The sequence below is a fragment of the Syngnathus typhle genome, linkage group LG13 (assembly GCF_033458585.1).
Source record: "Syngnathus typhle isolate RoL2023-S1 ecotype Sweden linkage group LG13, RoL_Styp_1.0, whole genome shotgun sequence".
Lineage (NCBI taxonomy): Eukaryota > Metazoa > Chordata > Actinopteri > Syngnathiformes > Syngnathidae > Syngnathus > Syngnathus typhle.
This window is the reverse complement of record NC_083750.1, coordinates 9,998,463-10,022,933: the sequence shown is the minus strand read 5'-3', so window position 1 is coordinate 10,022,933 and position 24,471 is coordinate 9,998,463. Positions and strand designations below refer to the sequence as shown.

At 41.6% G+C, this 24,471-nt stretch overlaps 2 protein-coding genes across 4 annotated transcripts in view; both read right to left on the bottom strand.

Moving 5' to 3' along the window:
• Positions 1-1,014: 1,014 nt before the first annotated feature.
• Positions 1,015-7,544, bottom strand: pcmtd1 (protein-L-isoaspartate (D-aspartate) O-methyltransferase domain containing 1). Of its 3 annotated transcripts, none has more exons than XM_061295457.1 (6): positions 7,309-7,544; positions 4,260-4,826; positions 3,940-4,111; positions 3,414-3,537; positions 2,733-3,154; positions 1,015-2,109 (listed from the first exon to the last, which is right to left on the bottom strand). In XM_061295457.1, the coding sequence occupies exons 2-5, from the start codon at positions 4,742-4,744 to the stop codon at positions 2,748-2,750; spliced, it is 1,188 nt and encodes a 395-aa protein (XP_061151441.1). In that variant the 5' UTR covers positions 4,745-4,826; positions 7,309-7,544; the 3' UTR covers positions 1,015-2,109; positions 2,733-2,747. The 3 variants fall into 3 exon arrangements, with proteins under 3 accessions (XP_061151441.1, XP_061151442.1, XP_061151440.1); XM_061295458.1 differs by having other exon boundaries at positions 1,015-3,154; positions 4,260-4,362; positions 4,438-4,826; positions 7,309-7,543; XM_061295456.1 differs by having other exon boundaries at positions 1,015-3,154.
• A 1,003-nt stretch (positions 7,545-8,547) lies between these two features.
• The window catches only part of st18 (ST18 C2H2C-type zinc finger transcription factor), a 30,337-nt gene continuing 14,413 nt past the window's right edge, over positions 8,548-24,471 (bottom strand). The window contains exons 6-22 of the mRNA XM_061295556.1: positions 22,173-22,784; positions 21,254-21,388; positions 19,850-19,940; positions 19,656-19,757; positions 18,527-18,735; positions 17,926-18,131; positions 16,390-16,635; positions 15,466-15,572; positions 14,788-14,850; positions 14,320-14,388; positions 14,021-14,083; positions 13,203-13,283; positions 11,169-11,390; positions 10,998-11,086; positions 10,753-10,856; positions 10,521-10,667; positions 8,548-10,455 (exon numbers count right to left, since the gene is read on the bottom strand). Of these exons, the coding sequence (XP_061151540.1) occupies positions 10,315-10,455; positions 10,521-10,667; positions 10,753-10,856; positions 10,998-11,086; positions 11,169-11,390; positions 13,203-13,283; positions 14,021-14,083; positions 14,320-14,388; positions 14,788-14,850; positions 15,466-15,572; positions 16,390-16,635; positions 17,926-18,131; positions 18,527-18,735; positions 19,656-19,757; positions 19,850-19,940; positions 21,254-21,388; positions 22,173-22,784 (2,687 nt within the window). The 3' untranslated portion in view covers positions 8,548-10,314. The remainder of the gene's footprint in view (positions 10,456-10,520; positions 10,668-10,752; positions 10,857-10,997; positions 11,087-11,168; positions 11,391-13,202; positions 13,284-14,020; positions 14,084-14,319; positions 14,389-14,787; positions 14,851-15,465; positions 15,573-16,389; positions 16,636-17,925; positions 18,132-18,526; positions 18,736-19,655; positions 19,758-19,849; positions 19,941-21,253; positions 21,389-22,172; positions 22,785-24,471) is intronic.

Genomic DNA, 24,471 nt, shown 5'->3' with positions numbered 1-24,471 from the left:
AGGAGGGGGGCTGGGAGTAAGGGGGCGGTGGTGAAATCGCTACACCAACCATGATAACCTACCTGGCTGTTATGCAATTGCAGAACTACTGCAAAATGTGAATTAATTCACATAGTGCAACCACGCGTTGTCTCATTATTTATTTCTTTTTTCATTCTTATATCTTTACTCTTATGACTGTTCATAAAATATACAGAAATAGCTAATATTACATTCAATATTTCCCCCGAATTGAAAAACTTTTAGACACCATCTTCATTGAACTGTTAGCATTTTGGAGTCATGAGTAATGTTAGATGCGTGTTGTCTATGCGGAGAAATGATATACATCGGCTCAGTGTAAACAACATACGCTGCAAAAACAGCTGACTCTTGCTGGTGCGTCAAACATGAGCCCGAGACAACTATAATTGAATTACCCAAATAGAAATAGATGACAGTTGCACTCTAAAAATATATACATATACGCAAAAATATTGACTCTAGACTGTGAAATGGAGTGATGGAGTATTTCTGTTACATAAAACACCAATACTATCTGAGACAAACGCACCTCTTTTCTACACAATGAACTACTTGTAGAGCGTGAATAGTTAGCTTTTGATTGTTTTTAGCTCTTTGCTGCTCTCTGCTGGCCAAATGTGGCGAAACGCACTGGGTATGCAAATGTCATTTCAGAACTATATTGGAGGTGCTGTCAGAGATGGATGCACGGATCAATGTGTTGTGTAGACTAATCAGAATTTATGTCTGGTGGTGTAAATAAATAATGCAATCAAGAATCCAGTGGCTTAATGTGACATATGACCATGTTGGCTAAATGAACTATCAACCCCATCTATCTTTATCTTTTATTTATCTGTCCTTTAATTTTCAAAGTAGGGTTTAAAGCTAGGATTAGGGTTTCAAAGTAGGGTTTAATACTAGAGTTAAGGTTTCAAAGTAGGGTTTGACGCTCTTCTCGATTCAAGATGCCAACAGAGACGCTGCTGTTTAAATGAAAAGAGGCAGGAGTTTGTGGTTGTGACTTTTATTCTGGTGCCAAACATCCACAGAGAAACAACACATTTTAGAAATGAACTGCACACGCATCCACGCTCCAAGAAATTCATGCAGCCTGTTTGGCTCTGCGTCCAAATCCCAAAATTGGCTCGATTGCTTCGTTTCAGTGGAACCTTCAAGTCAAAGATGCAAAATCTCCTAACCTGTATGTTATTCTAGTTTTCTCATACAGTGTTTGAAGTCAACCAGCATCACAATATGGATTGTGTTCCGGTGTCGTCCTAAATCCTTTCATGAGAGTTTTAATGGCCGCAATGCAAATCAAAGGTGGCATGAACAATTTATTGCTCACTTTAAAAACTTTCCAATGAAAGTAAAACAAAGGAAGGGGGTGTGGGGGGAGTCAACTTATCGTAACACAGAAAAACGAATAATAATAATCAGCATTTTTTCTCACCTCTCTAAGAATATTTGTCATCAATGAAGGCTATTGTATATATTCATCTATTTGAACAGACAGCAGTGACGTTTTGGTGGTACAGAGTTGCCAGTGTCAATACAGTACAGCAAGAAGGTGCTACGACAAACTCAAAAAGAGACTGTAGAGACTATCCATATATGTACAGTTGTATAGTTTTCATTTCAGCATTTTTATACACTAAATGTCACAAAGTAAAAGAAAAATAAAAGTCAGATTACGTGTGACTGAAAAAAAAAAACGTGGAATGTTGTTTCCTAAATGTAACGTTGGCACTTAAAAAAAAACGCCATCGCTATACAAGTCGTGCAGACGAATCATCATTTTATCAGTACATTTCATATTTTAGAAGTCTGCTGTAAAAATCACCCCCACCCCCCGACACACACACTCACACACACACATCCCAGCCCAAACCACAATAAGGTGCTTTGTTATACATACAAAAAGGCTTTGAAATTTGTATCGCTTTCAATAGAAAAGCTAAAATCACTTCAGATTCGTCGCAATTGATTGGCGTGAATGAATCGATCCTCGTGTAAAAGTGTGTTCATGCATTAATAACACTTCACGGAAGGCTCTCGCTCCGCCCGCTGCGACCCGAACCGCCTCACGTCAAGTCGGCGGCCCTGTTTTAGAAAAGGTTGCGTTAAAATGTGTCCCCCGTAGAAAAAAAACAAATCGGTTATGACACTTCTTAGGTAGAAAAACCCATCAGTCTTCTTTGATTGAGAAATTAAAAAAAAAAATGCTTTACTTCTAGCAATCATTCACACACACTAGAACCTCCAAAGCGGTACAATTTAAAGTTGGAAAAAAAAATTGTAGGATGCGTTTTCTTTGGCTTTTTTGTCGTTGTCATGCGACACGGAAAACGATTGCAACCATGATCTCCAACCCTCTGAAATCCGGAATGCTTCCAGGTAAGCTAATTTTCAGTCTGATTTTGGAATGTGGGAGGAAGTCAGATGATGTTTTCACTTTTCAACGTTACGGTGTAAAGTTACAGATTTTCACGACCTGGGAAGAGATGAATAAACTATATGCCTGACTCTCAAAGGGCATTGTGCTCCACTTTGGAGGTTCCACTGAATTGACCTCATCTGAATTCATTTTCATAGTATGCGCGTTTTATATACAAAACAAGTCAAAAGGAAAATCAACATATACAAACGAGAACGTCAACGTAATCATCCAGTGTGGCGTGGACTTTCGCCTTCAAGAAACCGTGGGAATAATGCGACGTGCGCACCTTTGCTTGCCACCGTCACTTCTTCCTGTAGTAGAGCAAATATTCCTTGAGGGACTCGGGCAAGGGGAGAGCCAAGATGTGGTCTCTAAAGACGTTGGTCTGCTTGAGGATCTCCACCTCGCCCAGGTCCCTCTCCTCCTTGTCCTCCTCCTCCTCCTGGACGTTGGCCTCCTCATCCTTGTGCTCGTCGTCGCCGTGCTCCTCCTCGCTCTCCACCATCTGCGGAATGAGCTGGTTGCCCACAAAGACGTACGTGTTGATGCGGCGCCGCCGGCAGTGCCGCCGCTTGCGCTTCTGGGGAACCCGCTGAGCCCCGGCGCGCCGGGCCTGGCCGTCCTCATCGCCGACGCTCGCCAGCTCGCGGAGGGTGCGGCGGATGTAGATGCGGCACAGGTCCTGGAGGCTGCGCACCGCCACGGGGGCTGAGGACAAACAGGGACGCAAACACAAAAGCACGTTTCGGCCGCTGCTACGAGGATGGTTGAGAGTTGGTGAAGCAGCATGTGGTTCAAGCTTATTCTTGTCCGCTGTACCTGTTTGTGTGACGGCTGTGGCCTCAATTACGCCACAAATAAACATCTCCCTCAAATAAATTCATCAGCTCATTGAAGTCACCTTGCGCACATCTGCTCTATAAAATTCCAACCTTGAAAAGATGCGAAGAGACTGGGAGGAACTCACGCAACTGGACACTTTCCGGTTTGTCGCCGTCAGCTCTGCTCTGCTGGACCAGCGGCGCGAAAGACACAGCCAAGATGTTTTTGCTGTCCCACGTGCACTGGCCCGTCCTGGTGATCTGGGTCAGCTGTGGAAGAAAAAAATAGATGCATTTATTTTCAATTCATAAAAATCAAATTGAAATGACAACATTTTCGATCATTTTTTTGTCTTTCTAATGTAGCGCGGGTATGCTAGCTCTTGAGCTCAATGGACTTGTTTTTTCTGAAGTGCATTATGATTGCATAAATGCTTGCTAATGCGAGCGTTGTACATGAACGCTATCGAGATACAATTAAAGCACACGCCCTCATCACGCAAAGATGGTAATGTCATATCGAGTCGAGGGGCTGTAATAATTAGCGGTGCCAAATTTGCCGCAACGGGCCCCATTAAAGCTTTACGCCAGATGTCCTCTTTAGCTATTGTAGTGGGACCCAATAGGAGCGGTCACGAATCGTTGATCTGTGCGCTGCTCTTCCAGTCTCACCTGATCCTCGATAGGCAGCACCAGGATGCCGCCGACTTTGAGCAGGACTTTCATGTAATATTCGTAAATCTTCTCCACGCCGGCCCCGCAGTAAATGCGATCATACTGGTGGCTCTCTGTGGAGATTTCCAGGCAATCTCCTACCACAAACACAGGCTCGCAGAACTCAAACCTGCAAGTGGAGGAGGGGTGCAATCAGAAGTTACAAAAGTTTGATGTTTTATGTGAGCAAGCTTTGCTTCAGAGATGGCTTCATGTGTCCCTACATTTTTTTTTCCAAGCGCATCAGGTTTTCGAGTTTTCCAAAATTCAACTCTTACTTATCGAAGCTGTCGCTGGTCTTTATGAAACTGTCCAGTTTGTCCCTGGCGTATTCGACCACGTCCTTGTGGATCTCCACACCGTGATTCACACCAAATGGACCTGCAGGGGAAAAAAAATTGCCACGATAATTTGAATGTTTATCGTCATTTGTTGCTGATTTTGTTCCAAGCTTACCGATGATGAGGCCCACCATGGTGCTCAGGTAGCCTGTCCCGCTGCCCAGGTTGAGGAAGGAAAGTCCCGGCTGCAGCTTGAGCGCCTCCATCACCTCAGAGTAAATGCACGGCGCCGACAGGTGGATGTTGCCGTGTTTCCACGCCAAGTCTTTGTAGGCGCTATCCCGGTAGCCGTCCAGGTAGTAGTCGCCGCGGTCGATGGCGCGGAAAGCTTCCTCCACTCTCTCCGTGCGGATGTACTGCGCCTCCTTCAGGTTGTCGATGAGGTCGTCATTGTCCTCGCCGGCACTCACGGCTCCCCCCATGCCGACAAAAACTGTTATGGGCCCGAAAAGATCCCGCTGATGTCGCTCCTCACGCAATAGTCATCTCCGGGCGGCCAGTGACCTGAGGCAAATGGGATGAAAAAAAAAAAAACGGTTTTGTTTCTGCTTTTTTCTTTTTCCCCCCCAAACGATTCCAGGAATTTACAAAAGACAACCACCCCCCCTCAAAAAATCTATTATTTGTGGATTTTCACTATTCAGCGACCAGCCAGGTCCCAAGACTGACGACTGTATTTCTTTGAAACTAAGATGCCGCCACTAGAGGGCACCAAATCACACTGTTACCGTTTTAACCTTCAACACAGGATAGTCGGGTTTTTTACAGAATAACAGATGATAGATTCCCCCCACTCCCAAAACTCAACAAAATTACAATTTGTAAACTTCCTATTTGTTTACTCCTATGAGTCCATGGCAAACACTTGATTCTTTACAATCACAGTCATACGACACCACCGTCTGGAGTCAACATCAGCGTGAAGGTGTGATGATGTTACAGGGCTTTGATAGCGCCCCACTCTTCCCCACAGCGAATGCGCGTCATTGGTGAGGGCACCCGAGGGAAGACTCCTCTCCAATTTCCTCTATGCCTCCTCAGCATCTGCGTCTGACTCAGCCCTGAAATTTACTTTCGGGAGGCCTCGGCCTGCGCTGAGGTCATTTTCTATGTCGGCGCATCATCATCCATTTTGCTCACCATCAGCGGCTGCGTGTTGTCAACTTTCCCTTCCTTCTGCCTGCTCTGGTTGGTCATTTTCAGTTACTTGCGGTGCAAAGAACGGAAAGTAGGTCACGCACAATCGTGTGGAAAGAAAGTGCCTTTGGCCCACTGCGGTCTTACAGAAAAAAATCCACAAGGGTCTTCATACACCTGCAAATTGAAGGTTGGAGGGCCTGATTTTGTATTTTCACGTACAATGACCTTGCATATTATTTTGGATTTGTCATCTATTTGCTGTTTTTTAGGAGGGACCTCTTGAATTATCTGTTGAAAAACTCACCTATCCCAATTGTGAACCTGAGCAAAACATCACTTCAACCATACGTAACATGCCAACAGGTACTGTCTGTATTGGGGACTTCCCCTGTGAAGACACTTTGCGAGATTGCATTAGAGGCGTGTATTAACCTCAGAGCAGTACAACCAGTTTGTATATTTTTAATTACCACGAGAGCCCTTCTCACATCTCTTTAATTTAACTAATAAAGCATGAGAGTGCTCAAGTGTGGGACTTTTAAATTGATTTCCACTACAACTGCCGTTGCACATCAACAGAAATACAATACAATATAGATATATATGTGATCGATTTTGATCAGAAAAGCCTGGGGAGGATTTAGTCTCGCTTTGTTTTGTCAATAAGTCTAGGTTTCTATGGTTACGAGTTTCTAGTCATCAGGCAATCAGTGTGCAGGTTGATCAAATGACGCAGCCAATCAGTGTGCAGGTTGATCAAATGACACAAACACTACAATTTATACGTTGTTAAGATTAAAGGAGTGTTGAAACTGTTTTTTCAGTCTAATCCCTTTATGTACGAATTTTTTTGTTGTTGGTCTCGTTAAACAACGCCATCAACAACGTAACAGCTGATCACGTGTGCGCTTCCAACTGCTTTTCGATCAATAAAATACTAATTTGATTTGTTTGAAAGTGGTGTGGCAGCTATAAAGACATTATAAATAGTGCTGGTAAAATGTTTTCATTTATGTAAAAGTTGTCACGTCAAATTTAGAGTTGGGTGTTGTTCCGGGTTCCATTTGAGTGACAACCTTATTAGCCAATCAGTGCGTCGGCTAATCACGTGGCACAGTTGCCACGGAGACAACTACCTCTTGGCCAATCGAATCGCGCGATGCTTTGTTCCACACCGTGCGACGACGAAGCCAAAACAACAACAGCGTTCATACCACCATGTCGACTACAGAGCGCCTTTTAATCACGGCTATTACGTTTCTCTCAGTACATCTGTGTGAAGTGAATGGCGAAGCAGTCGTTTGGTTATACAAACAACACAAAAAGCGTTGTGTGTCCTGCATTTTTGCATGCAGCTTTTGGTTCAAGCACAAACGCAGCAAAAACGGCCAGTTCTCTGCAGTGCGATTAACCCAAATCTTTTTTAAGAGGCGATAGACTAGGTCAACCGGATCGCGAAAAAAGGAGCTTTCCATAACAACCACAAAGCATTTAAACTCGTATTATTTACCATGACAACAAACCGAGTGATCTACTCAAGCTCGTGTTTTTTTTTAAAAAAAAAATCAGCGACAAAAGAAGGAAGTGACATTTAAAATTGGCTTAAGTGACGGCTAACTTGAAGTATAGCAGAAAGATAAAGCTAGCTACAGTTAGCGCAGAGGGCCTGAGTGCGCCATCGCCAAAAACACACAAAGCAGCTTTAGAGGATGCCCCCCACCCCACTTCACATCTAGAAATAAGAAATGCAACAGTCACATAACACCAAACTAAAATCGCCAAACGTTGTACTTTAAACCCAGAAAAAAAAAACAGTTACCGTGTAAACAAACGGAACAATACTCACAACAATGCCGTGTCGCATTTAGTCACTGCCGTCTAATGGGTGCAATGCGGCGGTTCATGGAGACTCCAGGAAACATTTACAGCTCGGCTTTAGAGTTGTTATTTTGTCTGTGATGAAAGCAGGCGGGGAAAGTGGAAAGGAGCGACTGCTTTTGTCGGGGTGGTGGAAGGAACAGCTGAGAAGAGAGGATGTAAACACAGCACGTCACGTGGTGCGCGGACGCGTCCACAGGGAGCCAAGTGGAAACGCATGCCCGATAAAGGTGCGTGCATCCAGTGGTGCTTCGTGAATGTGTGTGCAAAAGATATTTAATCTGACCTAATTCTATCTATCTATCTATCTATCTATCTATCTATCTATCTATCTATCTATCTATCTATCTATCTATCTATCTATCTATCTATCTATCTATCTATCTATCTATCTATCTAATGTAAAATGCAGTTTCTAAATGATGGTTGTATTTATGGGGGTGGGGGTATTCAAAGCTATTCTATAATTTCTAACTATCTCGTTTTATTGCACTTTAAGAATTTTTCAAGAGTCAGCTCGAAATTGATTTTCGAGCCCATTATGGTCATTATCATCGTTTTTTGTGTGAAGGCAAAATGTCATCATTTAATGTGTTTATGCGGCATGCGGTGAAGGAACGACTTCTACTCTAGGTTGTCCTATTAAAGGTGATTCATTTGTTTGTTTCCCCTCATTTGGTGACTTGAATGTGTGAGTTTTTAAAAGGGCAATACGATACAGAATCAAACAGATCGATTCAATTCAAGCCTCTGTGACATCACAGAAGAACTTCATCAGGTAGAGGACGTGTTAAAAAGTCTTGCGTGACGTCATAATCTATATTATATTTTGTAGAGCAGTGTAAGGGGTTGAAATGGGGGCTCCCGTCTCCCCCAGGGGATGGATAAAAATCACAGTGGGTTAAATGTAGAGGACAAATTTCACCACACCCAGATGTGTGTGACGATCATTGGGACTTTAATTTATCTGGTTGTAATGCTTCTTTTTAACCACCAGGAGGTGCTAACACACAAGGTAACACGCAAAGGTTGAATGAGGCAACTGGACGCATGTTCCCTGGAAACGTTTCACCTTTAACCCAAAAGGCTTTTTTTTTTTTTTATCTCTGGCAATTAATGCCTGGATAAATTGAAATCACACGTGGAAGAAACACACTAGCCCCCCCCCAAAAAACAGTTTGAAAAGTTTATTTCTACCATACACAAACTGTACAACACAGCGCATATCTTTTTTGTTTTGTGTAAATTATGAAATCGTAAAAGTAAGTTTGAATGTACAAACTACTTCAACAGAAAATGAAAAGTATTATGCCATCATCCGATAAGAAAAAAAACAAAACAATACAATCTCATATCATACTAATAATAATCGTTCCACGAAAAAGAAGCGTTTCACATTACAAAACATCAAATACTAACAGGAAGATTGTAGGGGGATAAATAAATATTATTCACAGAGCTTCCTGAGCAAACAATGCGTGTGGTAGGAATTAAATATAAGAAAATATAAATAAAGGATTACATTTGAGGATTGAACATTTTTAGGATCATGTTAAAAAACATTATTTGGATAAAATAGGAGCGGCGCTGGGATAATTTGGCTTCTGTCTACTGCTGCTGTCACTTTTTTTTATTTTCATTTTTATCATGGCAATAGATAAGCTACATGTTGACAGAAATTAAACGTTGTGCATTGCTGTTTGTGGGGGAATCAGAATTCAGAGCAAAAAAAAAAATCAAGATTTAAAGCAGGGCTGGAAAACCTTCTTAGGGCCAAAATAAATGTGTGTAAAATAATGCAAAATGAATAGATATTGTAATAAATAAGATTATAAAGATTTGTGGGCTTGCATTTAATTTTAAAACAGCAGAGCCCACACCCCTGCTTCAAAGTATTTTGAAATACAAAAGTGCAAACAACCGATTTATCAACACAATAAGATTTTTTTTTAATTTCCTTTTTTGATGAAATTTAATGAAACAAAAAATGTAACTTGCCTTTTTTTAGTAGCTACCATTCAAATCTGCCCCACGCGATACAAGAATATACCAAGTGTGTTAAGTAAAGGAGTGTTAAGGCTTTTTTTAAGCACTTGTAAAGATAAACAAGAGTGTTTGCTTTAACCTCACAATGCTTGCAAAAAAAAAAAAGATCAAAACGTAAACAATTGTTTGTCTCCATCTCGCAGTCGGCTACTGAGATATAGAAACAGTCACGGGGAACGTCTGTCCTCCTGTTACGAAAATAATTGTACCGTGTGACTAAATGAGACACCATCCACGTAATACTGCCCTAGCACAAACAGAAACAAAGTACCGTTAATTCTTAAACTGCTTGAAACGGATCCATATACATTTAGGCACGTCCGACATGCACACCTCGTGTGTGTGTGTGCGTGCACAAAAGGCAGTTTTATAATAATCATATTTGATAGCGATGGAGGAAAAAGTACATTTTTGTTATATGTTTTTGCTGCTTAAATTCCAATAAATAATTAAATAAATAAATAAAAAGGTACAGTACAGTGAGTGGCATTGCAGTGTTATCACATCATCTAGCATACATTCACATTCCAATAAAGAAAACGAAAACTTCATAAAAATAGCTTCACTTTTGGTGTTACTAGTATTTTAATTTCTTTTCAACGGAGAGATAACTAAAACACGTGCGCCACCAAATTGGAATGTTGTTGTTGGTTTTTTGGAGGGTGGGGGATTTCTCAATCATTTACAACTCTAGAACTAAATGCACATGAATTAAATGATGAAATAAATGGACAAATAGGATATCGATAATCGTGGATAATAATAATAATAAACAGCTGTCATCAAAAAGAAAAGCAAGTGCAAGAGGAGTGGAAATCTCAGCAGGATCAAAGAACGAAAAGTGAAAAGCAGTACAAACGTGGCCGTCTCTCAAAGCGGCCTTTGACCTTGATGTGTCGCACGTGGCGGCCCGGCCGGATGGAAAAGCTCAAACGTGGATACCTTTGATGGCCTTCTTGATGTTCTCCAGCAGGGCCTTGCACTCGGGCGAATACTCGCGCTGCGACTTGTTGTACATGTCCGTCAGCGTGTTCACGTAGGCTTCAAAGTTGTGCTCGCTGATGGGCCCCTGCGTAGCAAAACACGCGTTACTATTTCAGCGGCACGTTAGCTAGCTAGCATACGCGCGCGTACCATTTGAGGCAGTTGGATGTCGGTGAGGCTGCTGATGAGCGCTTGGCTGAGGCGAGCCAACTCCTTGAGGAGGCCGTCGTTGTGCTGCTCCATCATCTTGTTTTCCTCCTCGATGCTCTTCAGGTTGCACTCCATCGACGAGATCTGCTTTCGGGTACAAAAAAGAGGTCAAATTAAAAAATGCCTTAACGTCATCCGCTTTTCCTTTCTGCGCAAAGGAGTTGATGCTTACCTGCGTTTGCAGCTGCTTCATGTCTGCCTCCATTTGCATGTTGGATTCATTCAGTTCCTCAATGTCGTGCTCCAAATGTTGAGCGTCATCTTTGTTTTCAATGCCTAAAAGTCGCACATTTTCATTGGTAAATAATCCTTTAAGGAAAAAAAAATGTAGATTTTTATGCCAGGATTATTGGAAGTACATAATAAAATCTTCATTTGTTGTATTTAATAATACCATATGTGTGTGTGTAAACTTACCACTGCTGGCCTTCAGTTTGATGGTCATCATCTCTTCTTCAGAGTGCTTCTTCTTGATACTCTGAGCATTCAGCGGGCATCCTGACAAACTTTTTGATTCAAAATGGGGCGATTTAGCACAAAGCCAGCCGTTCCGTCGTCATCATGTTGTTCCATGAACGTGAGCTTTACCTTCTGTGCGTGGCAAAGACGTTGTTGGCGTGGCCGAGGCCGTTGCAGCCGGGCAGAGGGCAGTGAGGCAACTCCTGCTTGTTGCTCTTCCAGGCGAAGGGGAGCCCGTTGAGGGACGCCTCCTTCTGTCTCCTGGCGGCCAGCGGACAACTGCTGGCGCTGCGGTGAGACGTGTATTTGCCCGATACGTGGCCCTGTCCCTCGCAGCCAACCACCGGACACCTGATTGAGAAACCGACATTCGAGTTAGACAAATCGACATACACTGGCGGACCTAGAAGGGGGCCGGTAGGGGCACTAGCCCATCTAAAAATTTACGTGGACCCCACCGTCCCTGTTGCCAGACCAGATAATTTATTTTAGGGTATTCTCCAATTTTGCACTCATTTTAGCTTTAGTGTAAGATAAAAAAATATATAATCACAATATTTCAACAACATATACAAGAATAAAGTTCATAATAATCATACCGTATTATCATGAGAAAAAAATAAGCCAATAAAGGAGAGTAAAATTGGAGGATTAATTATTTTATGAGGATAAATTAATAATATTTTAAAGAAATCTTTTGCACTTTATAAATAATGAAAGTGAATAATAAACATTGTAAAGGGAACATTATTTCTATTGTAAAATGGATTTATGCGGGGGGTGTACCCAATGCTGCCCAGTGTGTGGTCCAACCACAGTAACAAAAATCTAAAGTGTATTTAAATATATATTGCAGTGAAATGCAGTCTGAGATCATTAAAACAATCTCTTTCAATAACTGGACCGGAAGATCCGTTGACCATTAAGTTGATTAATCCAGCCAAATGCTGATTAAAAAAAAGAAGTGGCCAAAACTGGAAATGGACTCAAATAATCGCATTAAGTGCAAGAAACTAATCCACGCTGAACTTTAATGGGAGCACGCCGACGGGAATTTCATCAAGAGTTGCTTTTACAGGGTTGGTTTTTGTTGTTGTTGTTTTGTCACATGTCGTTCAGGAATGGGGTGACACCAATTACACAATTTGACTTTGTAAAAGTGAAATAAGTAATCATTTTAGTAATATATATTAAAAAAAAAAACTAAAATACTAAACTAGCAAAATTACAAGAATAAAAAAAATCTATTTTTTTAAGACACTTTTTTCATGAAAACTTGGGTAATTTATGAAAAGAAATCCAAGGAAAAAGCTGAACTTTTAAGAATATAAATTGACAATGTTGACAACGCAAATCTGATTTAAGAAGGAAAAAGTTGTAATGTTACAAGCATTAGAAGCAATAGCTGAAATATTAAGGCGAATGAAAAAAGCTGCCCAATTGCAAGAGAATAAAAAGTCAGTTAAGAAAAGCAATATTTGAAATATTATACACATGTATAAAACCACACATTTACAAATAGAAACTATTATTTCTGAGAATAAAGACACTGTACAGTAAGTTGTTGCTTTGATCTGGCTAGACTGACAACAATATGTTGAATTTTCTCCATTTTATTTGATCAAGTGGTTGCACAAAATATCCATTTTGAAGCGGGTGTACCACTTTGCAACATTGTGCGATGAACCAAACAACTACACACAGGTAGACCCAAAAGGGTGGCGCCATATGGGGGCCCCCCCTAATGTGTACGAGATCCATACCCGTTTAATGCCTATAAGCTGATGCATTAGTAATTAAAAATCTGCGTCCAGATGTACAGGTCCACAAAGGCTCACGTGTCAATTACATGATTGTTTTGGACGATGAGGCCGCCGGCGACGTTTTCTTCACATAATTACAAAGAAAGCACTCAAAGCGGGTGAGCGAGCGAGCGGGCGAGCGAATGATAAGCCTGATATTCTCTTTCAAATCCCACAAAACACATCACAGCGCACTAATCCTGGGAAAGTAATTCACTAATGTGAGCACAAAAGCTGCTGATTTTCTTTGTGCAACTTGATGGCCCGCAGGTATGCAAAGGCTGTAGAAGCGTGACACTTTTTTTTTTTTTCTTGGTGACAGCCAGGAAAACAAGAGCGACTAAAGCGAGAAATGTCTTACTTAAGCTCTTGCTCATCTTTGTCCTCCTTGCTGGGGGTGAGCTTTAAACCTCCTTTTCTGGCACGTGGACATCCTGACAGGCTGCAAAAGAACAACAGCACATTTAAAGGGGACATATTACCCCAATAAAATGTTGGCTACTTTTCAATGACTCGTACACAAACAGTTGGGTCTGAGGATTGCCTCTCCGATTTTTTTTAATCTGCCTATTTTACAAGATTATTAAACTAATGTCTTGGCTCATAACATGATTAATTAGGCTGAGTGAAGATCCAGAGCCGGACAACATTGCCATGGAGCAATGCCTGCATCCCTCATAAGTGCGACGCCCCCTATCACTCCACCCCATGGCAAAGGTCAAAGGTAAGCAGAGCTGCACCGAGTTTTGTCGGATAAACAAGTGTTGGCTAACAGAGCTAGCTTATGCTAACTGCTCAGTTGTACACCACTTCATTTTACAAAGATTTTTAGAAGCAAAATGTAACATAACATGACAAAAGTCAAATCTATGAGAAAACAATTTATATTCGGAATTTGAGATGAAATTGGTCATTTTATTGGTAATATGATCCAGAAATTGTCATTATTAGTCCAAAATCCAAACAAATGAAAACACTGTCGACTTCTCGTAACATTCTGACCGTTTGGTCTCCCCCGAATAAATCAATTCAAAAAACAGCAGAAGAAGTGAGATGTAAAAAGTACAGCGTGTTTGCGACACAGAGTGAGACTTTCACCATCTGCTCCCATGTCACGCATCCGACAAATGTGTTTCGCGCTTGCCGTGCGTGTTTCCGCAGCCCCTCGGCCATGGCTACCTTCTGTGCGACGCATAGTTCCCCGTCACGTGTCCGGATCCATCACAACCAGGTGTTGGGCACCTGCGCAGCCGACACACACACGCACACACACACGCACAACATTCTCATCATGCAAATAACCGCCGCTGCAAATGCCAAAAACTTGCTGCTAAGTAACATGGCAAAAAAAAAAAAATATGCATCCTAAAGAGAGGCAAGGGCGGAGCAGAACCAGCTTGTTCTGAGGTGTCAAGTCCTCCAATAACAACAACCACCACAATAACAATAACAACAATGGCCGTGTTTTAAATACGTACTTGAGTTCCTGAGAGTTGGCTGCCATCAGCGACTTGAGTGTCTTGTCAGCCAGGGGACATCCAGAAACGCTGCGGTGAGGATAAAGAGCTAACAGTCATCTCGGTGCACTCTTTGATCACACTGTTGCATTCAAGCATCTTAAACGCACATACGTGCTTTTATTTGTTTGCAAATATCCGTCAAGTGCTTGTAATCTGGGGTTTTATTTTCAATCCCTTGGGCAAAGTTCCTTTCAGGTTTGTTGTCAATTACTAAAAGTTGATTTATGGCAAGAAAGAAAAAAAAAGTGAAAGATATTGAAGTTGCAAGACATAGTCATCATTTTGGAGAGAATTGAGTGAGTTCGAATTGTTGTGTAATAAGAAAAAAGTAGTTTTTTTTGGGGTGGGGTCACGTCTTCTAGAAGGAAAGCATGTGTGATGTCTCATGCTAGGTGTCGGCCAATGCTAACGAGAGTGATTAATTACCTCCGATGCGATGCATAATTCCCCGTCACGTGGCCGCTGCCGTCACAGCCCGGGGTCGGACAGCTGCGGGAGGGCACACAACATTTCGTACACGCATTAGGAGGACAACCTGCCGACCACCCGGAGAAGCCTCCCTTTGGAGGAAGAGGAGGAGGAAGAGGAGGCAGGCTGGTGGAGTGGGGTTAGTACATTTAGTAAGAAAAGCCGCATGTTTTTTTTTTTAATGACGTCCGCTAGTGTCAGTGAGGGTCCAAACTAAAGGGTCCTACTAACGCGGCTCTGCAGAGCATGCACTCCATCTAGTAGAGGCACCAAAAAAAACAACAACTCACTTTTCAAAGTGACACATTCCCTTTCAGGCCACATGAACCTGCGGACATACCAGTTACAACGTGACGCACACACATTTATTTGCTGCTCCAAAGTTTTGTGCTGATCTAGTTTTTTGGGTCACCTGCTAACTGCGTGTGTGCTGGGAAAAAAAAAAAGGTCATTGAGACTAAAAGCTCACGGTGGCCTAAAACTTTTGCACCATTTCATATGCGTCCGTCTGTCTGTCTTGCGCGCTTAAAGCCTTGGGAAGTCACCTATTTATTCCGAGCCACCATCTGTCAGATAAGCTCACGTTAGGCACGGCGGTTCTGTTGAGCAAAGTTGTTTTCTGACACCCCGACGTACCTCAGAAGCTCTTTCTTAGACTCTCGTAGGAGCATCTTGGCCTTCAGCATGCCCGCCTCGCCTTGGTAGTGTTGCTCCTCCATGCTGACTTGATCCAATTCTTCCTGCTTTCCCCCCAAAAAAGACAACATGATATCGCTGAAAGTTACTAATTAATCAATCCCTGGCATAATAATACTCTTAAAAGACAAACCTCGAGGTTAGAGTGCGAGGCAAAGAGATTATGCTTTACGATATTTATACTCTAGCAAACCATACATCCATTTAGAGTTACACTTAATCCAGATGATATTTATCATGAGGTATGGATCCCCCCCCCCTTCACTCCAGACAGGAGTCACCAGATGTTGTATAGAAAGAAAGCAGGTCACATGTGCTGGATATCATCAACAAATGAGAGAAATTAAAAGAAAACAAAAGCCTTAAAGCCCAGATTAGAAAACATTGAGGCCAATGAGCATGCAAATTCTTGTGAATGATGCCTTTGTTTAAAAAAGGGAACTGATAAGTACATGTGATATATTTTAATGGCAGGATTATTTTTCTTTTTTGATATTATAGGTCTGTTAATGGATTTAGAAGACAAAATAAGATTTATATTATTGCTGAGCGACTTGCTAACCTGTTAAATATTTTAAGAATTCATGTAGAAAAATTGAAAAACATCATTATGGATGATTGAGCAAATCATTTTTTGTTTTTTTTCAATAATTAAATAATTTTTTAAATAAAAAAAATAAGGATGAAATTATAACTACAAACTCAAGTTGTAATATACATGAAAAAAATGCATAATTGTAACGATCATGAAGTTGTAATTCCGTGACAGTAAATTTGTACATTTAAGAAAATACCTAATATTATGAATTATTATTTTTCTTTTTAACAAACAAGTCATTCCACCTTTTGTTGACAGGACGTTACCTCGTTGTCATGTAAAACGTGCGCTTGGCTAAAGTTGAGAGGGACGGGGCCGTCCCAGGCGTCCCTATCGCACAGCTGATGGTAGAAGGCGGGGCTTATCAGCACGCCGCCGCAGCCTTTGGCCCCTGCCCCCAGCGCCTCCGCGTGCGCTTGCTCGTCCGAAGGCGCTTTGGGATGGACGCTCTCCTTACTTTTCTTCATGCTCAGGTCTAAGGTTCCGTTTTCATCGACCTCTATGTGCATGCCCTGCAGGAAGAGTGAAAAAAATCAAAACATCAGGTCAAGTGTGAGGTACACAACAATAATAAGAATGACTCATCTGCGTGTGTGTTACATGTAGTTTTTACATTGACAGCTGTGTCAATGTGTTTTCTAGGACACACAATCAAGATGGCACCAGAAGAGGGAGGTTGTATGAATGTGTGTGTATCGTGTCAGATTCTAGGTCATCATTATTAAAGCAAAAATTCAAAAGCTTTACAGTAAAAAAAAGTTTGCCCCAGTTGACAGATGTGTTGTTGTTTTTTGTGTGCAACTAATGTCGAATCACGACATTTTGTCATTGAAAAAAGTCATCATCATAAAAGAATAAAATTGCAAAAATGCAATTTAAGGTGTGACTTCTATGTCATCTTCCTATTTATTTCTTCATAAAATTAAAAAACTCAACCAAGTACTGTTTGTGTTTTTATTTTTGAATCATTTTGAATCATTTCTTTGGACGGGTCGAATAGAATAATCCCAGCGTGTCCTGGATGGTACGACATGAAAATTAGACATATCATTTTCTTTAAGTACAGAAAGCGTGGGGCGCCATATTGGAGAGTGTACCGTACATATGCAGATATGTTGTTGCATATAGCCCTCTAAATACGGCAGCGCTTCTCGGCCAAAGCTTCCAGACAGGAAAGCTGTTCTTTATTTTCTGCGCCCGCAGAGAAGACAACTAAGCTGCAAAACGGGAGCAGATGATCAACTTGCTAACACTGTTTAATTCATTGACATTGAGTGGCGGTGGTGGGAGGGGAGGGGAGGGGGTGAGGCACCTCGTCAGCTCAGTCGCGGGCCAGGGAGCTGAAGACGGTGTAGGTGTGCAATGGCAGCTTTGAATCATCATCGTACAGTATGGAAGGTGATGCCATTGGTGATGTTACGCAACCGCCTCGCATACTTTTCCAAGTATGAAATGTCTGGACGACGAATTTGGGGAGGGGCGAGCGTGTGCGGCTCAAACACATGGTGGAGCTAAAAAATTGTTTCAAAAGTTGCATTTCAGTCTCACTTTAATGTCTTAATATTCGGATATTCATCTTCAACACCAGATGTCCAAATCGCTTTTGTGTACATTTAAGCATGAGGCGCCCTCCTTTTTGTTTTTTTAATTTATTTGTCATTTTTTGCTACCTGAGCTCTCAGTCTTTGCCAACATCTCTCTTTTGATGTCTTCCCTTTTTATACACAAATCAGAGTTGCTTTCGAATGAGCACATTAAACACCTCTTTTTCCCCCCCCCCCCGAGTGGTCTGATTTGATTACCTTTGTAGAGGTTGCCAGGGGCCGAGCGGCCGCCGTCTCGCCGCCGTGTCGGTAGCGAGTGGAGAGGTTGAGGATGGCGGCCGTGGCGGCGCTTTGGGGGCCGCCGTCTTCTTGCTTCAAGTGACTCGCCGGTGGGCTGTGCTGATCGGAGGTAGGCAAGCGGGCACCTGGAGCCGCCAGGAAGCCAGGATGATACTGCTGGGGTGCTATTTTTTTTTTTTTTTTTTTTTTTTTAATCGAGAAATAGATGACAAAAATGGATGGTGAATAATTCAGTTGCAGAGACAGCAGGTGTTCCAAGCAAATGTAGTGATAAGATGCTGGACGACAAACCATCAAAAGGGGCGCATGTGGCGCTATTAACGAGCATTAAGCACATAGCGTGATGTTCAATTAAGATATTGGTTGAGCAATATCTTCATTAAAGTGGTGCATCGGTCTCCGGGTAACCCAAGAAATTATATTTGTCGTTCACCCATTCATTGACTGCATTGGCGTAATTTGATAACGGGGACTCTCAACGCTTTGCTTTTCAGTCACCGAAGTTCTGAATATGGTTAAATCAAACAAAATATGTTTTTGCTCTTGTGAGTCAACGTACAGTCGGGATGGTGCGAGACTTCGACATCGTTGCCGGCGCCGTTGAGCGGCTGCTTTCCGAAGACCTGTGCGTCGAAGCTGGCGTAGTCGAAGCGGATCCGACTGTACTTGTCCATGTCCTTGGCCAGGCTGCTCTGCAGGGCGGCCATCGGGTGAGCCAGGCGGTAGTTGAGCTGGCTCAGGTCAAATTTCTTGACCAGGCCCACCACCCTGCGAGCGGAGACGGAACAAAGGGCAGATGAGGCTCACGTAACGTTTAGCGTTGTTTTGGGAAACTTTTTTTTTTTTTTTTAAACAGTCGAGATGTTGACGCAACAGTTATGAAATAAAATTAAAATGTCGTAAATAGGCCACATTTTCCTCAGAATATTTTAATAATAATTTTAATTCAATTGTTAATATTTTAAGCTTCCTCTCATTATAATGCAACTATTTTCACAGCAGAAAATTATACAGCAGAAGTGACATTATAAAATTACATTAACATTTTTATCTTCAGTCTCAGTTATCTATACTACAAATGCATCTTTGTGATATTTTGATATTTTCCCTCTAAAAATTGTGAAAATCTGTAAAAATCTGACTATTTCCTGCAAACATTGTGACTTTGTTCTCTTGAACTGAATAAAGGCTTATTGCAATATATCCTCCTAAAATGCTGACATTGTTCCTCTGAATATCGCAACTTTATTCTTGCACTATCGCATCCTTGAAAGTTGAACTAGCTCAGTTGAAAGTTTCTGGAGCAGACTCACGACCCCAGGTGCGACAAGAAAATTCCAAACGGCTGGGGCTGGGGTAAAAGCAAGCTATTTTTTTTTTTTGTCTGTTGGTGTTGTACACATAGTCTGGGATTTGATGGCGTGGATGCGGCGGCCAGGTTGCCAGACTAATTAATATAGCGGGAGTGGGCATCCTGCCCGTGATAAATCCAGCGGGAACAAAGAGTTCTGCTCTTTTATCATTCCTAATCGAGTGGATGGAGCTTGCGACAGACTGCATGTTCTGTAGGGATCGCTCAATAAAACACAACAAGAGTGTTTATCACTTTTTTTGCACAGCTTAACTTGCACGAGAACCCCCAACCCCCACTACGTATCTTCTCCCCCTCCCTTAATGTCGGCTGGCACGGCGCGTACCTCGGCGAGCGATCGGGCGTTTGTCTGCTTTTCAGGCTTTCGTCCTGAGGTTTGGAGATTTTCACCGCAGCGGCGATGGGGCAGCCCGACAGACTGGGAAGACAATCAAATAGTGTGAGCCAATGGCCGACAATCTAACGACTCTCCGAAATGGAAGATGATTATTCTTGATCATTCTTATTTACCTCCGGTGGGTGCTACGGTTGCTGTTGACATGGCCTCTCCCCGTGCAACCAGGAGTGGGACACTTGAGGACGTTCTCGTGCATGGCCAAGACTACATGAGAACCAGAGAGAGGAACGTCAACGTTATCTCTTTTTCGGAAACCGTACTTGTTAACGTAAAGTGGAGATCAAAAATGGAGCCTGTGAGGTCATTGTGATGACCTCACGGAGCTCATTGTTCTCGATTGGGCCGAGGCACCCATTTTACCTTTGAACAATCCCACAGCATAAAAAAAAAAAATTGGAATAATGATGACATCATCTCAATTGAGGTCATCTAGCTAATGTAAATGAAATAGATTGCTCTGGATGTTGCTAGAAGCTAACCAGCATGACTTTTCTAAATAAAGTTGAACCAGAAAAACCCTTCAGAATTATGAAAAGAACCTCAAGAACCATATTTGGCAAGTTAAAAACGAGTTTCGAGAGTTTCTTCCAGTTAATTAATGAATAAAAAAATGACGATTAATATGTAAATTCTTACAACATAATCATCCTTAGTCGGTTAGAAGTCTGTTTTGTGCGCTTTTTTTTTTTCCAAAAACTAATTAAACAGTGATATAATTAAATAAGATTGCCAAATGGAAATAAAACAATTCCAAGGTCGACAATGTTGAATTTGCAAGCGTCACACTAAATGTTTATAAGATGAATATAAACAGCAGTGAACATTCACTGTTGATTTATGGAAGCGCTCGGCAGCGTACGAGAGAGAGCGACAAAGTGGCCGCAACGTAAATAGCTTAGTGCAAAGAAAAGACGACGGCTGATTATATTCTTCAAAAGAAAAGCGTTGTTTCGGGCTGCCGTACAATCCTTAGAAACTTCTTTTCTCTCGCCCGCCTCGTCCTCCAATTAGTTGCCTGGACTTGCCTTATTTATTTTGTTCAATAGCATACTAGCTAGAGCCTTTGATTTGCAAACACTGCCTACACGAGAAAGCAAGAAAAGTTAATTACTTTTCCTGTTGCTTTTGTAACATGACGCTTTAATGTCCAATGTTTGTGGAGTTTTGTCGGAATGTCTTAACAATCGCCAGTGTGTGTGTGTGTTGGGGGAGAAATACAAAATGTAACGAGACTTCAATGCACATGACAGAGGAGACAGACAAATCCTTAAAGTTATTCGTTAAAGTCACACGTTTGAACTTAATTCCATTTTTTTTCGCTCCATAAAAATAAAATAAACACTTTGTGAATAAATAATGAACGAAATGAAATGAAAACTACATGGACTCAATCAAAATAAATCAATGAAATGAAAACTACATGGACTCAATCAAAAAAAGCTTCAAAGTGTTCTACTGCATCTGTGGCGGTGTCAATCAAAAAAACAAGTGGACCTAATGAAGTTTGCAATACTCACTCTCTGGAGGAACTCGCACTTTATGAGGACACCCGGACAAACTCCTGTGATGAGGGTACAGTCCGGTCACGTGACCCGTGCCATTGCAGCCCGGCGTGGGACACTTGATGTCCCTCTTGTCCGTCCGCGGAGAGTCTGGGGAAACATTTGTTGATTGAATACAAAGAAATTCTGCTACACCAATTTACGATAGGTACAATACAAAAATGATAGTAAGGTCATATTGGACTCGTATTATTCGCGGGCCAAGAGATTGAAATATCATGCAAAGCTGGACACTTTTTCATTTTTTTTATATAAAAAGCATCTATTAAGCTGTCATTTTAGTTAAGGCTGTAGTTGAACACACTTCTTAATGCCCGACCATAGAAAGATTACATGGAGGATTACACATTTAGCCACGGTCATTTGAAGAATCCCGGGGAAACATGAGAGGTACTTTAGCAGGATTTAAGACTTATGGTCATGGTTAAATATCCACTTGATTCCTATCAAAATCCAATATTGGGAGTAGTCGCTATTCAGTTGTATTATTATCATAAGTCTGTTTTATGTATGACTTGACTTGTTGCCAAAGTATTTAAGAGGATTTCAAGCTCGGCTTCCTCTCCATTTCTTTTTATAATTCTCTTTGCTGCTTTATGAGCACACAATGGATGACCATTTCTTTTCTGTGGGGCTGGACAACCTGCTTTTTGATATAAAAATATAAAACATTGAGCAATTTCTGGCAACAAATCAAAGTCAAATCAAATAGTCAAGAGTACTGTCCCACTTGTCAAATTGGTGAGAGAAATCAGACCTGATTTTAGACCAGCTAAAAGCAGGTCTAAGTTGTGGCGCAAGGGGTTGATTGTGATTTTGGTGGCTTTGACAGACAGAGCTGAGATTTGCCTAGAAATAGGAACATCAGTTTTACCTTTGCCTGAATGGTAGCTGAGCCTGTTGTCCATTTCCATCATGCGATGATGTCGCCGCTCACTGGTCATCTGCTCCATGAGGAAGCGATCCATCTCGCGGTATGCGTGATGCAGGACTTGCCTCTGCTCCGTCTGCAGGGCGATGGCCTGCTCCAACAGACTGAAATTGACTCTGCTGCGGCTCACTTCCAGGCCTCGCTGGTGGAGGTGGTCCAGCGCCCAGCCCTCCAACCTGGGAGGCCTCTCTACCTCCGAGTCACTGTCCCCCTCCTCCTCTACCTCCTCCGCCCTGTATCTCTGGAAAAGGCCTCTACTCAGATCCAGGTGAGCATCTTCCTTCAGGGGTGAAGGGTCGTCACAGCTTCTGGAGGGACTCAAGCCGTTTGCTTTGGCAGAGAAGGCCCAGCCGAGTTCCCTCGGGCTACGCGGGGACGACGACCCGCTTAGCCGGTCCTGACTTTGGTCATCCTGTGCGTCTTCGTCGTCATACATTTCTGCCGTGGTGCCCTTGTACTGCGGCGAGCCCTCGGGCGTCACCTCCGACCAGCACAGCGAATCGTTGGAGCGGCCATTTCTGTCAGGCACGCCATTAATTGGACTCGAGTTTCCATCTGAAATAACGAACAAACTTTCACTCTATAAGTCATGTTGTTTATATTTAATATATATATATTTAATATACATATATATATATATATATATATATATATATATATATATATATATATATATATATATATATATACTACACACACACACACAAAATATTTTGAGCTATGCCACACTTAAGACAACCGCGTCATGAGGGAACAAATACGCTCAACCGTGGGATAATAATTTGGATTTAATCTTCCAAAATCCTTTTAAGGTTTTAGAACTTGTGTCACTTTCCTACAAATAATACAGTGAGAAAAACATGTTATTGCAAAGAACACATGTAATAGCGTAAGGTTGTGGGATTCTCAAGTAATTACTCACCACTAAGGATATTTTCGATTTAGGTTTGAAATATTTTTTTCCTCGAGGGCTGAACATGTAAGGCCAAATTGAGGAACTAAATTTGTTTTTGCTTACGTCCTCTTTTTGTCTGAAGATTGAAGATTATGGGGGATTTACAGAACATTTTTTTTTTTTATAATAATAATTAGTTATGTGTGTTTTTAAGTTGATGCCAAGCAGCAACATGTTGTCATCTGCTCAAACACCGATGTCGAAACCTAAAATCCGGTTTCTGGGGATGAAAAGAAAGAAAGTGAAGATTCCCGAAAACAAAAATGGAATCGGATTATTGTTTTTGTTTTTACTTGACTTTAATGTTGACTTTACTGATACATGTTATACTTCTTTTATTTATTTATTTTAAACTCCATGAGTTCAAGGCTCACCCGAATCACAAACGGTCAATATATAAAATGGCCATCAGCGGATTTGTTTTGTCTACTTATTAGAGACCCATATTTTATTTGACGGATTTTAAAAGCTTTTTTTTTTTTTGGCCTGGATTAATTTTACATTTGGACCCATTTAACAAGTTTGCTAATTCCTGTGTCTCCCATCATCATCTTCAACCCTCATTATCATCGTCATCATCCATCCATGATTCCTGTGATCTGATTCATCCATCGAATCCTACTTTTTGCATTGCTCTCGTTCTGTCTGGCCACTTAAGAGGATAGAAAGTTAAAAAAAAAAAAAAAAAAGCCCAAAGAGCCTTAACAGAGCATAAGTTTGAAGCGTTTGAGAGGATCAAGAGAGATTTGAAGGAATCAATCCAGCTGATAGCCTTCCATTGTTAATCACTGAGCACCGCTTGGGAGACACGGCCGGTGTTGATAAGTGGTTGTTTTGCGTGCCTTCGAGAGGATGACGGTAACCCTCTTTGGCTGACTTTAACATGCGCCGACCGGGTACCACCGTGCCAATGAACTGAGCGGACAATGTGCACGGGGTTGGCCGCTATTGCGTCACCAAGTCATAAAATAGTACAATTTATTGTACTTGAACCCTTTGGTTTGATGGCTGAAGGCTTAAGCTTAACGTTTTGGTTTGATGGCTTGATGGCTTAAGCTTACGCTAAAATAAATACAAATAAAATAACCAAAAAATATAGTTTAAAAAATGAAGCCTACCAACTGAAGTGACCAAAATGAATTTAAGTTTGTTTGTTTTTTAATTTTTCAATTGCAACTTTTTTTATCTACTACATTGTGATGTTTTTTTCCTATGCATTCTTTTAAAAAGACTGAGAAAACAGTTTACTCAAGATAATTATATTCTGAGGATGATTTTATAAGTACT

Coding starts and splice junctions, on each gene's coding strand:
- pcmtd1 (XM_061295456.1), bottom strand. CDS start 4,744: ATGGGGGGAGCCGTGAGTGCCGGCGAGGACAATGACGACCTCATCGAC. Junction 4,112..4,259: donor ACCAGCGACAGCTTCGATAA/GTAAGAGTTGAA, acceptor CTCCACTTGCAG/GTTTGAGTTCTGCGAGCCTG. Junction 3,155..3,413: donor ACCGGAAAGTGTCCAGTTGC/GTGAGTTCCTCC, acceptor GTTTGTCCTCAG/CCCCCGTGGCGGTGCGCAGC.